At 41.1% G+C, this 16,210-nt stretch overlaps 1 protein-coding gene across 1 annotated transcript in view; it reads left to right on the plus strand.

Annotated features, from left to right (window-relative positions):
- RAPGEF5 (Rap guanine nucleotide exchange factor 5) overlaps positions 1-16,210 on the plus strand; it is a 242,022-nt gene that overhangs the window by 113,681 nt on the left and 112,131 nt on the right. Inside the window, exon 8 of the mRNA XM_025380367.1 lies at positions 12,632-12,705. Coding sequence (XP_025236152.1) covers positions 12,632-12,705 — 74 coding nt within the window. The remainder of the gene's footprint in view (positions 1-12,631; positions 12,706-16,210) is intronic.

Raw genomic sequence — 16,210 nt, forward strand, 5'->3', positions numbered from 1 at the left:
ACCAACAAACAAAAAAACTTTCTTTTTCCCAAATATATTTTGGCTTAGTTTCCTTATTTGACAATCTTATGAGATTGCTTTCTTTTGTGAGCCATAAGTACTTACACTGATATTCAAAAATGGTAGTATAGAGGCTTTCAGAATTATTAACTGCACTGAAATGTAGAGAGGAAATACTATGTTCTTTATTTTTGACAGTGGCTCTGTGGTCCTTACAAGTTGCTACCCACTGTCACTGAGCAATATTGTAGTTGTTTCTGATTTGAACTCTTCTCTTTTCTTTCTTTCTTTTTTTTCTTTTTTGAGATGGAGTTTCACTCTTATTGCCTAGGCTGGAGTGCAATGGTGTAATCTTGCTCACCACAACCTCTGCCTCCCAGAATCAAGTGATTCTCCTGCCTCAGCCTCCCGAGTAGCTGGGATTACAGGCATGTGCGACCATGCCCAGCTAGTTTGTATTTTTAGTAGAGGTGGGGTTTCTCCATGTTGGTCAAGCTGGTCTCAAACTCCTGACCTCAGATGATCCACCCGCCTCGGCCTCCCAAAGTGCTAGGATTACAGGCGTGAGCCACCGTGCCTGGCAATTTGAACCGTTTTCATAATGAAAAGTTGGTTTAAGATGTAACTCCTTCCTGGGGCTGGTTTCGGTCCCCACTTTTGGATCACTCATTCCCTGGCATGCAGGGATTGTTGAAGCCACATGGGCCATGCCAGTCACTCTGCCCTGGTGGATTCGAAGTGGTGACCAGGGACCTTTCTCAGCTGGGTCAGGGTCTCTAGGCCTTTTTGGCTGCCCCACCCCATATTGCCAGAACTTAAACCCTATGGCTTCCCTGCCACATGCTCCATCCAGACCTTTGCCTTTTGTAAGGGGAGGCTCCATAGCAAGTCCCTATCCCCAGAGCATATAGAAACTGCTAAGTGCTAGGAACCTTCCCATCCTGGTAAAGAAGAGCTACTCAGGAAAAATAGCTGCTGACTTGCTGTGATTCTGCTAACTCCCAGAGGGGCTGGGGCAGACTTTGGGACAGTCTTCTCTGTGTGCCGATACTGATCTGTGGACACCCCTGTCCACAGTTGACCCTCAGCCATCTCTCTGGCCTCACCTTCTCAGACCCAGCTCAGCCAAAGGAGATCAGGCCCATAGCTCTTTACCTGCCATTTCTGTTGCCCTGTCACCCTTGTTCCCACAGTCTACTTGATGCAATATGGGGACAGCCTTGAGCTTTTCTAGCCTGTCACTTCCTGACTTCCTCCTTTAGGGGAGGAACCTGCAACTTGGCATCACAGGAGAGAAGGTCAAGATCTGGGACTTAAAGAGTTGGTTCATGATATGCAAAGGAAAATTACAGAATCTCTACAGATACTGCCATTTCAAGTCTGTTGTCTTGCCACAAAGTTCTGCTTTGGGTGTGGGAATATAAATATTGATGACTTTATTTTTACATTCCTTATCTTCCACTCTACCCCAGTGGTAGGTGGGTCTGACTAGGAATACTGTCCCATCCACAGATAAAAATGCAAAAAAGCATATCACCATGTTTTGTATAATAATATAAAGTCATTACTATTGATTAAGTAGTTTAAATCCATCCCTCCTTCCACACATCTATGCCATAGGTTTTTATTATCCCCCTTTTACAAGTAATGAAATTGAAACTTGGTGAGTTGATGTAATTTGACAAACAATTGTACAAGAAGTATTGTAGGAATAATGCTTTATTTTTCCCTAATGTATAATAAAAGGAAGTTCCTTTAAATTCTAGCAGGATAGGTTTTGATGGGGGTTAAGGCAAATCTTCCAGTCTTATTTCCTGCACTTCTCTTGGACTGCCCCCCACCCCCTCTGTTTATTTAGTGGCTCATTTGGTGTCACTGCTTGTATTTGCAAACACAAGGACACCTGGGGAATTCTTGGTGGTTCCACTGTATGTTTTAAAATTCCACTGTAATGTCACTGGGAAGGTTTAGCAGTAAAATTCCTGACAATTCAGAAATAAAAAAACTTAGTAAGCATAATATAAGTGGCAAAAAGTTGCAATAAATGTTTTTAAAATGTAGATGTCTGCCATAAAATTTAGTTAACGAGAATGTCCTTTAAACCTGACCTGTTGCGTTTTCTGGTTTACAATTCCCATGGCAGAATCAAGTAGCTGTGAAAAGCAAATCCAAAGACTCAGGTTCAGTCCTGGCTTAGCCACGTAGCATGACTTAGTGACTTCCAGAGGCTCGTTTTCTTATTCTGGACAATGGAGCTAATGGCACACGCTTCTGGGGCTTGTTGGAGGGGCTAAATGAGGTGGCCTACAGCACACAGAGCTTTGTACTGACACAAAGGTAGGCTCAGAGTTGTTTTTCTTTTGCTGGCTGAAATAAATCTTTTACAATTTAATTCCTGAGAGAAATTGTGTAGAGTACTGGAGTACACTAGGATCTTTTAAAATGAATGAACATTTTGCAATATCTAGGAATCATTACTGCTCAATATTTTACTGTGTGATGATAGCAGATTGGCCTGAATCTGTATTGTCACCAGAACACAACCTTGAAAGGCACAAACAAAGTAAAGTTAGCTAGTCGTGGTGGCTCACTCCTGTAATCCCAGCACTTCGAGAGACTGAGGCGGGCGGATCACTTGAGGTCAGGAGTCCGAGACCAGCCTGGCCAACGTGGTGAAAACCTGTCTCTATTAAAAATACAAAAAATTAGCCGAGCGTGGTGGTGGGCACCTGTAATCCCAGCTACGTAGGAGGCTGAGGCAGGAGAATTGCTGGAACCCGGTAGGTGGAGGTTACAGTGAGCTGAGATGGCGCCACTGCACGCCAACCTGCATGACAGAGCAAGATTCTGTCTCAAAACACAAACAAATGAAAAAAGTAAAGCCTTTCTGCCTCCCAAGAAAAATATTGAAAAAAAAAAACAAAAAAACAACAACAACCTAAACCTGTTGCTAAGGTTAACTTGATTTTTGTTTATCAAGGTTTTATGTTAGTTGCGTAATACACAAGCCACCTTTGCATTAGAAGAAAACCCTTTTTTTTTTTGAGGTGGAGTCTTGCTCTGATGCCCAGGCTGGAGTGCGGTGGCGCCATCTCGGCTCACTGCAACCTCTGCCTCCCAGGTTCAAGCGATTCTCCTGCCTCAGCCTCCTGAGTAGCTGGGATTATAGGCGCTCACCATCACTCCTGGCTAATTTTTTGTTTCTTTTTTAAGTAGAGAGGGGGTTTTGCCATGTTGGGCAGGCTGGTCTCGAACTCTTGACTTCAAGTGATCCGCCCACCTCGGCCTCCCAAACTGCTGGGATTACAGGTGTGAGCCACCGCACCCAGCCAAAAGAAAACCTTTTTTCCAATACATTTCCTTATAAGAATGGCAATGTAACGGGCTACTGGTATCAATTACTGATTACCTCTTTATTACCCCAAGCCAGCGGGATAAGTATTTGTGCTCTAATTAAAGGAACCGATATGAGATACCTTTTGCTCTAATGACATTATCATTGTTTTCTGTTGAATAACTTTTCCATTGAGTGGACGTATATTAAATCTTAATCAAAAGAAAACACTGTAAAAACCTATTAAGAAGTAGAGGAGAAGCTTGGAGAGTCTTAGCTATTTAAAAAAAAAAAAAAAAAAAAAAGATATAAGAGTTGAAATGGAATCCTGTCTGCTGTAGGGCAGGGATAAACCATGCAGTCAGTAAGGCAGCAGGGAGGGTGGAGCGAGGCCACCCAGAACCCCCTCTCAGTGGCTTGAGTTGCCCCCAGTCAAGTGTTCTGAGCATGGAGCATCTGATGGGGGAGATGGGAGCTTTTCAGCCACCTCTGCTTTCAGTCTCCCCACAGTAGATTTATTGTGCTGTCTGAGTGCTGTGGCTTTCCTGAACATACAGCATGCCTATATTCAAATGTTAATAAAAATAATACATTTCTTTCATGTAGCAAACATTTATTATCTTTTTCCTATAGAACCATGGGCTAGAAGGCATAGGGAGGATTTGCGGGGAAGGCAATGGTAGGAGCACTTAAAATTGTGTAAGTCATTGCAGCCTTAATGACAGAGCTGCCAGTGACCACTCCTGCCTCCACTCTCCCAGCACAGGCCCACCTGGGCACATCTCCCCAGTAGGACCCTGAGAACTGAAAGGCAGCCAGCTTCCATTCCAATCCCCGCCTCATCCCTCACTGGCTCTCAAACATCACTTCTTTAAACATCAGATTCCTTAGTTCTTAGTAGGAAATCCAAGTCAGTTCATGCTTACACTGTTTGAAGTAAAGCTCCTGTGTTTTGTTTGTTTGTTTTCAGCCTCATTTCCGTTCAATTTATTTTAGGCTATTTAGTCTTTAAAACATATTGGTACAGATAGTGTCAGACCTGAGTGTACTTAACTATCTCCTTTACTCACTTCCTGTATAATTCTGGGCAAACTATGTGGCATCTCATAGCCTCAGTTTTTCCATCTGTAAAGTGAGCATAATCTTGCAATCTAATTAAGGAGAGGACCAACCACACACCTGCCCTACAACATCACTAGTATAATGGATATATGTTCCCATTTAACTGAGATTTTTAAAATGAAGAATCAAAAACTGTCAGATGTAAATGGATTCTGCTTTGGCCACAGAAGTTGGTCTTACCTACTGAAAAGTTATAAATACTTACTATTGAGCTTGTGTAATGACTGAGGAATTCTTTTCAGTGAGCATAATATCATTGCTCAAGGCCCAACAAGGCAACCCCACCAACCTATAGACTTGTTGGCTTTGGTTGGTGAGTAGTGATAATTCTGAAACCAGATGGCGCATGAGTGTTGCTGGGTCTGGGCAATGTGATTTTATCCATGTACATGCTTTATCTCTCTCCTTAGTGTGTTGGAAAAATTATGAGTGTCAGAAAATAAACACAACTACAATTTGTTAATTCACAATTTACAAAATAATTTTTAAGTATCAGAAAAATTCCTAATTGAGATAATTCAATAAAAGTGAATTGCTAAATTCCAAGAAATGGTATTCACCTTTTATTAATAGAAATTTGATTCTTCACTAGACCTACTAAGTAAATGCTGAACAGATGTTTAACAAACGTTGGCACAAAGAGGTATCAGATTATTGACCTGCCCTCAATGGCTACATAGTTCAGTGCAGCCTTGCCAGGACCTCTACCAGAGGTTTTCTAACATTTTCCAATTATGATCTACTTCCTGCTCCAGTGTCAGATCCCAGGGGTGTCTTCAGTTTACCTTTGTTTATGCCAGCTCTCCACCTTGACTGCATTCCTCCCCTTACCTCATCCACCTATCAGAATCTACATTTCCTGGATGCCTTTCATGATGTTAACCCCCTCCCCGCAAACTGCATTGACATTTTGTTCTATTTATATCTGTCTCATAATTATTACTGTCTGAATTGACTACCTTTGTTCAGTTCAGTAGACCATAACTTAGCACCTCTGTGTTCTAGAAATTATTCCAGGTGCTGGTGTTACTGAAACATGAGGGGTTTAATCTGTGTCCTGCTGCTCACCACACAGAAAGCCAATCTCTGAGATAAGGATTATTGCCAAGGAAGAAGGCTTTAATCGGGTGCTGCAGTCGAGGAGTTGGGAGCCCAGTCTCAAATCCATTTCCCTGACCAACTAAAACTAGGAGCTTATCTAGCAGGGCAGAAATGTAACAGGTATAAGAAAGCAGGAACTAGGGAGGGGCAAGGAAGCAATCAAGATGAATGAAGGGTCTGGCCTGTCATGTCTGGATGCAGTGATCTGGTGAGTTTCAATTCTTTTTGTTTTATTTATTTATTTATTTTTTGAGAAGCCTAAAGGTTGTTTCCTGAGGAAAGAACTCAGATAAAACAAATATAAGTTTCAAGCTTTAAGACCAGAAAGGTCAATTTCTATGTTTATCCAAAAAAAAAAAAAAAAAAAAAAAAAAACTGTCTATGGGACTATTGGGTCAGTTTCACTGGGAATATGAAAATATACCCTCTGTCCTCTTGGAGAAGTCAAATTTGGGTTAGCAAAGACAGATATTTGTGTTGCTGACTAAAAAATATCAAGTGTACAGAAAAAGAGCTTTGTTGGGCTAGGAGGAAGTACTCTTCATTTTGTCAGGGGCCTTAGATGCAGAGAGTGAAGGCTCAGAAGACTCTTCATTAAGGAGCTGGTGTTTGGGCTGGGGAGCCCAGTGGACAAGAGTAATTTTACCTGGTGAAGGCAGGGACAAGGGCATTCCAGGTTAGAGACAAAGAAATGTACAAAGGAAGAGATGCACCTGGGGAGAGGGTCCAAGACCTAATGGCCTGGCCTTTGAGGGCAGGTTGAGGGCTTCCACCTGAACATTGGCCAGTGCTCAATAGAGTGGGGATCACAGGTGTCAGAGCTTTCAAACCTGCACATCCATGAGCTAAGTCCCATGGCATCAGAGACACTGGGGATGGGGCTGTGGAGCCTGAATTGGTATCTATCTCGCTGTGTGACTCTCATGTGCTCTAAGCAGGCATAGGCAGGATAGGGGGATGGCCTGATCAGACTTCCATTCTGGGATGGAGCTCCGGCAACTGTGTGGAGAATGGATGGAAGGAGAGGCCATGCCATAGCAGCCTACATGAGGTGTGACCATGGCAGAGAGGATGAAGGGTGGAATCATTCCAGAGGTGGAAGTGGCAGGATTTAGTGTGAGATTGAGGTGAGGGCTCAGCGGAAGGAGGACCATGAAGGTGCCTGAGATGTGCAGCTTCAGTACTTGGTGGTGATCTAAACTGAATTACCCCAGAAGCAGGAAGATGCTTGTGATTTCAGACCTTCATGTCCTCATGCCATATTAAATCAATTACTATTTCTTGAGGTGCAGATGGTGCCACTACACCTATCACAGCAGCTTGTATGTAGCAGATATGTTACCCTCTGTGAAATGAAAATATTCATCATGTGACTGGAAATGTGGGCCTGGAACTCAGAGAAGCGGGCAGAAATGGAGACAGATTTGAGAATAAACTGCATTGCAGTGAAAGTTGAAACCCTAGTAACAGATAAGATCACCAAGGAAAGAGGCAAAGAGAGAGAAAAGAGAGCCTGGGGAAAGCTTGCATTTTTAGAAGACTTGAGGATGGTAAGTACACAGAAAAGAGAGTTTTAAGTCAACAGTCTCAAGTTCAGCTGAATAGATTGGGGTTGAGAAAAAATGCTGGAGCAGAGGTGTAGTGGTCATTGGTCCACCTTCAAAGAGAAGTTCAATGGCACTGGATGGGCCAGGTTATAATATCATATGGAGTGGCTTGATGGTGAACACTGACCCCTACTTTTCTAATTTTAACACTGAAGAAATACAGTGATGAGGCAAAAAGGTTACAATTACCATTTTTCTTCCTTTTTAAAGAATGGAAGAGATTTGAGTATTTGGAAGCATTTATGATTATATATTGAAGGCAAAAATGAGTATACTCTTTAAGAATTTCTCACTGTAGGCTTGTTTCTGTGCCATCCTCCAGGGCTGAATGTGGATGGAGTGTTGTTGAAGGGCCTCCTAAAGTAAATATTGTGACCCTACTCCAGGATGGTACAAAAAAATAGTTGATTATTTAGATAATGAAGAACTGGGCTCTGCCTCCTGTGGCCTGGAAACACTATGGTGTTTTCCTAACATTTTTATGTCCACAATCTACAGAACATGTAAAAGATTCCAACCTAGTACACCTCTCATCCATACTTGTGAAAAATACTTTACTAGTTGCAATACATTTTGATCTTTATTTTTCTCTTCTTCCTATGATATTCTGTTCTATTTCATTAAAAGGGAAAAGAAACCCTGGTCAGGATCCATGTGAATGGATTTGCTGATGTGCAGTTTGACCAGCCCTGTTCTGTTCCATCCTTGACTGTAGCAGTGATGAACTGTCACCGACACCTACATTTTATATTTGAGGCCTAAGGCAGGTTACTTCACCTCACTAGTCTCAGTTTCCACATCTGTAAAATGGGGGATGATTTTACCTGCCCAACATTTCAGGTTGAACATCAGATAAGACGCTTCATGCAAGAGTTTTCTCTCTGTGAAAATGCTACACAGGTGAAAGATTATATTATTGCCAAAACTTTAGTTCTTGGCAGAGTACCCAATACGTTATTTGCTGATTTCTCACATTGAGGCTCGAAATGCTCCGTTTGTATCTGTAGTCATCTTTGTGGTTGGTTGGTAAGATTTTTTTAAAGAAATGGGTTGGTTGATTTTTAAATAATGGTTCTGATGGGAGTCAGCACATGACAGTCATTGTGTTTTAATGTTTTCTTGTTAGTGGGGCTCTTACCTTTACAAAGTTGATCAGTGGAAATTAAATGAGCATCATTTAGAAGGGACGTCAGTCCCCTTCGTGTTTAAGTATTATTATTAGTAGCGTTACTGGCAGAGTTGTTTTTTGTTGTTTGTTTGTTTGTATTCTGCCACCCATCCTAGTAAGTCCTGGGGAGAGAAAACCTGTTTTGTCCCCAAGGCAACAAGAAAGCAATATCAACTTAAGCCCCACAATCCTAGGAGGCTTTCAACAGTCATTCAGCTTGAATCCCTCTTGGCTAATTTGCAAATAGATACATTTAAACTAGGCATCCTTACCGAATCAGTGTAAATTAATCCACATACATGCTTAGTTCTCCTGTGGGCAGTAATGCTCACCAAAGCATATGCTTTAGATCTTGCACTTGTATCTTTTGTTATGGTAAGTTATTTTCAAAGGCCATTACTTGCTTTTAGACTCTGTGTGCTGAGAGATAAGGAGATGGTTTGTGTTGGCAGAGAATGAGGCTCCTAGCCTCTCTTGGTCCCAGAAGCTGTCATTCCTGTGTACGTGTTTCACTGGAGGGAACTGTCCCAGAATCAATATTTGCATAGGAAATTTTCCCCAACCAACTGTCATTCTGATCAGATAAAAGAAAAATTGAACTCAAAAATCTAAATAACTCCTTCCTCCTTTTCCCACCACATGAGCCACACCACTGGAAGGCATAAAGAGAGAAATTGTGTTTTTATTTATTTTTTGACATTAATCTATGCATTAAAGGGTCAACAGAGCTCTCCCTTTCAGGGGACCATATATATTTTATACGTGCAGCTTCATAGGATAATCATAAATCCTTGTCTTGGATAAATACACTTTTGCTCCCAAGATGCATTCTTAGAAGTGTAATTGTTCATATTTCCAAGAAAATAATGTTATTTATGCTGTCTTCTCTTTGTCTTTAGGGGGTTGAGGTTGAGTCCAGCAGAACTTTAAGAGTTTGTCCATTATGCAGATTTAGCTTGCAAAGTTAGCTTTGCCAAGTCCCTTAACTTGCTTTTGTTTCTAATTCTCACCGTGTTAGTTTCGGCATAATGCTAGGCAACTGATTTTGAGGTCTTTTAAGATGTGACAATAAATGTAGCATTGTTGGGGATAAGCTAGAAATAAATACAGGACTGACACTTTATCCTAGGTTTGCTTTTATGTTCATCTATTCCTCCTTTAGTTCTATCTATATGTATTAAGAATTATTCCTAAAACTTAAAAAGTAGTGTGAGGTCAGGTGAAGTGGCTCATAGCTGTAATTTCAGCATTTTGGGAGGCCGAGACAGGAGGATCACTTGAGCCCAAGAAGTCCAGGCTGCAGTGAGGCATGATGGTGCAACCATACTCCAGCCTCGGCGACAGAGGGAGACCCTGCCTCAAAAACAATGTGTTAACTCTCAATCTGAAATTATGATTTAGTGTCCTGCATGTTCTATGTTCTAGTATAATAAGGTAAGAATAAGAAATGCCTATACCCTAGAGCATTGTTGTTTTAAAACCAAAAACATGATGTAGGCTAAAATATTCTGAAATTTAATTTTCTTCATTTTCATTGAAATTAGCACTTTAAAGAGCAAAAATTCAAATAAAGCACAAATGAAGTGCCAAAGTATGGTTGCTTTTCATGTGAAGTTATTTCGCATTAGTATATGATCAGCTTGCCCTCCAAGAAAATTACTCTGCATTCCAGGATGAGGAAAGGCTTCTTCTATTATTTCAATTGTTAAGTAGAGTTCCTTACTTCTGTAACCCATTGCATTTTTTAAGTGGAATTTAGGATGTTATTCTATGTTTTATTTTTCCCTTTATAGTCTTACCTCTAGTTTTTCAAAGAAAACACGAATGTTTTTCTTTGTTCTTAAGTTTCCTTCTAGCTGGGTAATAGTAGCAACAGGGAACCCCCTTTGAACAGGCATGAATGGAACTTTTCTCTGAAAATTAGAAGAAAAGCGTCTACCCACTTCACCTCTTCCTACCTTGCTTTTAGATGCTCAGCTGGTCAGAGTTATCCTAGTTATCCAAAGAGTGAACAGAAGAATTTCTCTCTTTTCTTCTTTCATAAATAGTTACAAAAGAAGTAGCTTATTATATAAGTAGGCATAGTCAAGCAGTGCCGTTTTGATCACTTGGGGATACATTGTTCATGCCGGTTAGCATTTGCAGAGCCCTACTGTATGCACAGCATTATAGGTAGGCTCCGTGGTGGGCACCACACAGCAGGCATGAACGGCATACAAAAGCAAAAGGTACATGAAATGATATTTTAAAAAATACAGAGCAGAGAGCACAGTATTTGAAAGTACACAGGCCGAGCGAGGCGGCTCATGCCTATAATCCCAGCACTTTGGGAGGCCGAGGTGGGCAAATCACTTGAGGTCAGGAGTTTGAGACCAGCCTGGCCAACATGGTGAAACCCCGTCTCTATTAAAAATACAAAAATTAGCTGAGCATGGTAGTGCACGCCTGTAATCCCAGCTACTCGGGAGGCTGAGTGAGGCAGGAGAATCGTGAGGTGGAGATTGCAGTGAGCCAAGATTGTGCCACCACACTACAGCCTGGGCAAAAAGAGTAAAGACTTTGTCTCAAAAAAAAAAAAAAAAGCCACAGAATAATGCAAACTGAGTCAATAAGTACAGTGGGTAACCTCACTGTCAGCTAGGTTGGTATGCTTTGGCCTACTTTTGATGGAAAGGGCGAAAAGGATAAATGGCATGGTGGATACAAGGAATAACTAGTTAGGAGTAATCCTTGATTGCTTCTCCTTCATATCCTCTTTTTTCTCCTTCCATATTCAATTCATTGGCAAGTTGTGTCCATTTTGTCTAAAAAAATAGAGCTCCAGTGTTCCACGTTTTTCCTGCTCATTGCCACTTCCCTGATCTGAGTCATTGTCATCTGCAGGCAACATTATAGCAACTAATGTCTCCCTGCTTCTGCTCTTGTTTCTCTCAAGTCTGTTCTCCACAAAGAAGCAAAAAAGAACTTTTGAAAATATATATCAAATCATGCACTTCCCAATTTAAAATTCTTTTGTGGTTCCCCATGTTCTTAATCTTAGATCTGAATTTATCGTGGTCTCTACTCTCTCCAGGCTTGTTGAATGTCACATCTCCTGTTACGGACATAATAGCTGCTCCGTAAATATTTGTTAAAACGGAAGAACAAATTATCTAAAGAGAAAAGTAATCCAGTCATTATGCGTGGATCAGTTATGTAAAATACATTTTGGTGTTGAATGTCAGTGTGAAATTGGACATTTGGAGGAAGCTAGAGAGTTCAGAGAAGCCCTTCAGTGATGAGCAGGAGAAGTTCAGACGCCATGAGATAAGCAATACATAAGCCAAAGTCTGGCACTTGTTGTTTTTATATTTTTTGAGACTAATTATTTTAGCATTGTGCCCAAGCTGGATTGGATTAGTGAGAGGCTGGAGTCAGGGGCTTTGTGTAACAGGTCATTGTACCAATGAAGAAAGGGCGATAAGGGCTTGGATAGGGAGATGCTGGGAAGGGAGAGAAGGATTCAGGACTCCACAGTATGGAATTTTGTGGTAACAATGCATTGAGCAACCCAGATATAAAATACTGTGCTTCCTTTATTATATGACATTTAAACTGCCAGCCAGAAAAAAAAAGCCACATTAAAAAATATATATGGGCCGGGCGCGGTGGCTCAAGCCTGTAATCCCAGCACTTTGGGAGGCCGAGGCGGGTGGATCACGAGGTCAGGAGATCGAGACCATCCTGGCTAACATGGTGAAACCCCGTCTCTACTAAAAATACAAAAAACTAGCCGGGCGTGGTGGCGGGCGCCTGTAGTCCCAGCTACTCGGAGGCTGAGGCGGGAGAATGGCGTGAACCCGGGAGGTGGAGCTTGCAGTGAGCCGAGATCGCGCCACCGCACTCCAGCCTGGGCGACAGAGCGAGACTCCGTCTCAAAAAAAAAAAAAAAATATATATATATATATATATATATGGCTGTTCTCACATGAAATGAATAGAAATCTTCATCTTATACGCCCAACTGCCCTTTTGGTAAAGCACAATACTGATATGATGATGTCTGGATGGGTTTAGGTGAAGAACAGAATTAAGATTGAATTTTCTCACTGCCATTGATTTAATGCATGTGATAATATGCATGAGAAGTACCCAGTGCTATTAGCTAACTTCACATTTGATTAACAAAAAATAATGCCATTATTTACATTTTGTGAATCTAACATTTTTTCCCGCTAAATTGCGATCTGAAAGGAAATTATCTGAAGCATTTTTTCTTTGATAATATATTTGTTTAATAGTGTTCTTTTTTTTTTAAAGCAATTGAACAAGATGAAGAAAACAATGATAAACATGTAGCTGTAACAGAAGCCGAAAGTGTTCCAGATTCTCAGGTATGATCAATTCTGTGACAGCCCCTCATCATACCCGAGTGTGCTGAGGGTGGTGAGACAGTGCAGGTGTTCAAAACTGATATAGGTTTTACCTTTTATGTTTTGTAAATAGCCACTGGGAATAAAGTGCTCAGTTTTCATATAAAGGTATTCCACACTAAGGGTCCTAAACTGGTAATTTTATTTATAATTTGATTCATGGGAGAGGGTCGGATAGACACACTTCACTTCCCAGAGAAAGCAACGGAAACGAGTAAAAGGCAGACGTTCCCCTGAAGCAGGCAGTGGAGAATGAGCCAGCTGAGAGCACCGGCCTGCCAGAGGTTCTGTGCCACCTCCCAGTAGCTAAATCATGGCATGAATATGCTTTAGGTAGTATACCTCCAAATACTATTGCACCATAAAAACTTTGGACACCCTAGTGCTGCCAGCTGTTGACTTTACACAATAGTGGAGCATTTAAAAATTCCGACTCAGCCTAGTTGACTCATCTCACTTCACCTTTAAGGTTACAAATCTGTTGATTCTGGTCAGACGAATCACATTAACTTTTTCAGTAAAGGTTGCCTGGACACTAATGTTTTAACAAAGTCACATTGTTTTGCTGTGGTAATATTAAACATGCAGCAGTCCTCAAGTTCATATTAAAATTATAGTGAAGGCTTCCAAGCAAACCTGTGCAGGGATTCCCCAGCTCAGTGTATTTACCACTTTCTCCAAGATTTCTTAAATTCTTAAATTACTAGTGGGACAAGGTTTTCTAAATTTAAAATATTGTTATTATTCTTTATTTGTTCTGAACTTATTCTATGGGTAAATGTCTGTTTGAATGCAATTTTATTTCTCAAAAGGATACACAGACCTTACTGTTCAGGATTTTGTGATTTTTATTCAGCAATGGTTATGTAACTATATCTACAGGACAGACAGAGGGATGAAATCATGAAACCAGTAGATTGATAATTAGATCAGGAACAGAGTCTACGTAGGTTTGAAAGTTGAATTAAGTTCACTGGGCAGCATGACATCATTATAAGTGTTATAGGCCTAAGCTGGGTAGGAAGGCAGGCAGTTGTCACCTCCTCTGGTGGTATGTAAGAAAACTTGATCTGCTACCATAGTGGAAACACCAGTTTTATTGGTTTAATTCTACAGGCCCATCTATAGAAATTCCCTGGATGGAATAAGTAGTTCAAATCATGCGAGGTGAACTTAAGGAAAACTTAGAATTTTGCCATCAGATATGTACGCAGAATTAGAAATAAAAATGTATGCTTATTGGTGTGTACATATGTGTGTAATTTATATGTACAATTTTTTTGATGTATATACATATAATGGCTTGAGCACCTATTTGCCAGGCCCTTCACAGTATTTCGAATTACTTCAATCTTCATTCCAGAGCATATTTTAAGCAAGTTAAGTGGATTCTGATTCCTTCTTCCCCATACATGATGAAATATGTTACCGTGGGAAATGTACCTTTAGGGTGCTGAAAACTTGGGGTCTATAGAGGGTTAAGATGGTCACTAAGCCCAGAGAGACTTGGCCTTGTTGTACACAGGCTTCCCATCTACCAGAGATCTCTCATATGTTGGCTGCTTTTTTCTTACTAAAAATACTTTTCTGCTTAGGAAACTCCCTGTTTTAATGCTGTCACATGTGGGTGGAGTGAAGAGAGCATTTAGAGTTGGGTTGACATCCCAGCCTTTCTTCCTTAAGGGATGTTCCTTAGTGGCTGTAAACCTGGAAGATCCTGTAGGGCACCTAAGTCTTTGTCCCCATGGTGTCCCCACTATGCTAGGCAGTACCTAGCATGCATGGTTTTCATCTCTGCAAAATGGAGATATTATAAGCGTCTCATGAGGTTGAAATGAAGCAACATAAAAGGCTTCCGGCAATCCTGGCACATAGGAGAGTTTCAATAAATGTTGGGCAGCATACTGTAAAGACTAGGGGCGCTGCCTCTGGGGCCACACTGCCTGGGTTCTTTTCCTGACTCTGGCACAGTAACCTTGGGGGAGTAACAGGCGCGGTGGCTCATACCTGTAATCCCAGCACTTTGAGAGGCCAAGGCGGGTGGATCATGAAGTCAGGAGTTTGACACTAGCCTGGACAACATGATGAAACCCTGTCTCTACTTAAAAAAAAAAAAAAAATTACCTCGGCATGGTAGCAGGCACCTATAATCCCAGTTACTAGGGAGACTGAAGCAGGAGAATCATTTGAATCCGGGAGGCGGAGGTTTCAGTGAGCCGAAATTGTGCCATTGCCCTCCAGCCTGGGTGACAGGGCAAGACTCCATCTCAAAAAAAAAAACAAAAAACAAAAAAACCTTGGGCGAGTTAACTTTCTTGTGCTCCTATCCTCCTTTTCTGTAATAATACTGGGAGCAGTATTATTACATTAACAATAACATTTGGGCAGCGCTTCGTATATGTTAGACCCTCTAAGGCTCTTTGTTTTTATTAATGTATTTATACCTCACAGCAAACCCTCCAGGATAGGTAGTTTAATTACCACCACTTTATAGATGTGCCAGTAAGGGATGGGGTCAGGTCTCAAACCAGGGCAGTCTGGTTCTGATGTCCTTGCTTTAAACAGCTGTGCAAACTGCCTTTCTAACCTCTGTAAAATGGAAATAATTGTTAGATTGTGCTGAAGATTGAACGACTACATGTGAAGCAGTTAGAACAGCGCCTGACACACAGTAAGCACCCAACAAAGTCAGCCTCTGTCAGTTATTGTCACTCGGACCATCTATCTCATTGCTTTTTGGTTGGAAGTTCTTGTACCTTTGGTTGGAATATTTAAAGTATCTAACTGGGCCAAGTTGCAGCATTACTCTCTGCCAGATGGTATCTTCACAGACACAAAATATTCTAGTCCCTTCACTCTATTATAGGATAAAAGGATTTAAGAATCTTTGTCAAAATGTACTGAAAATTTGCCTGGTTCTAGCTTTTAAGAATTCTAGTGAGATCTTTAATTAGTTATTAATTGATTGATGATTGATTGATTGAGACAAGGTCTCACTCTGTCACCCAGGCTGGAGTGCAGTGGCATGATCACGGCTCACTGCAGCCTCAACCTCCTGGGCTCAAGTGATCCTCCCACCTCAGCCTCTTGAGTAGCTGGAATGACAGGTGCACACCACTACATCTGGCTAATTTTTTGTATTTTTTGTAAAGACAGGGTTTTGCTATGTTGCCCAGGCTGACCTCAAACTCCCAGGCTCAAGCAGTCTGCCCACCTCAGCCTCCCAAGGTACTGAGATTACAGACGTGAGCCACCACACTTGGCCTTGTGTTGAACTTTGGAAATTCTTGCTTTGTTCCATTAGCCATTGGCCACTGGATTCAGTGACTGTTTTCATTGTCTCCTATCCTCCATTTGAATCAATCATTCTATTATTAAGTGATAATTAATTATACAAATTAACTGCTAAATATTTGGTAACTAATTTATTAGTAGACTATAACTTTTAAAAATATGTATACTAAAG

Source organism: Theropithecus gelada, chromosome 3, assembly GCF_003255815.1.
Source record: "Theropithecus gelada isolate Dixy chromosome 3, Tgel_1.0, whole genome shotgun sequence".
Taxonomy (NCBI): Eukaryota; Metazoa; Chordata; class Mammalia; order Primates; family Cercopithecidae; genus Theropithecus; species Theropithecus gelada.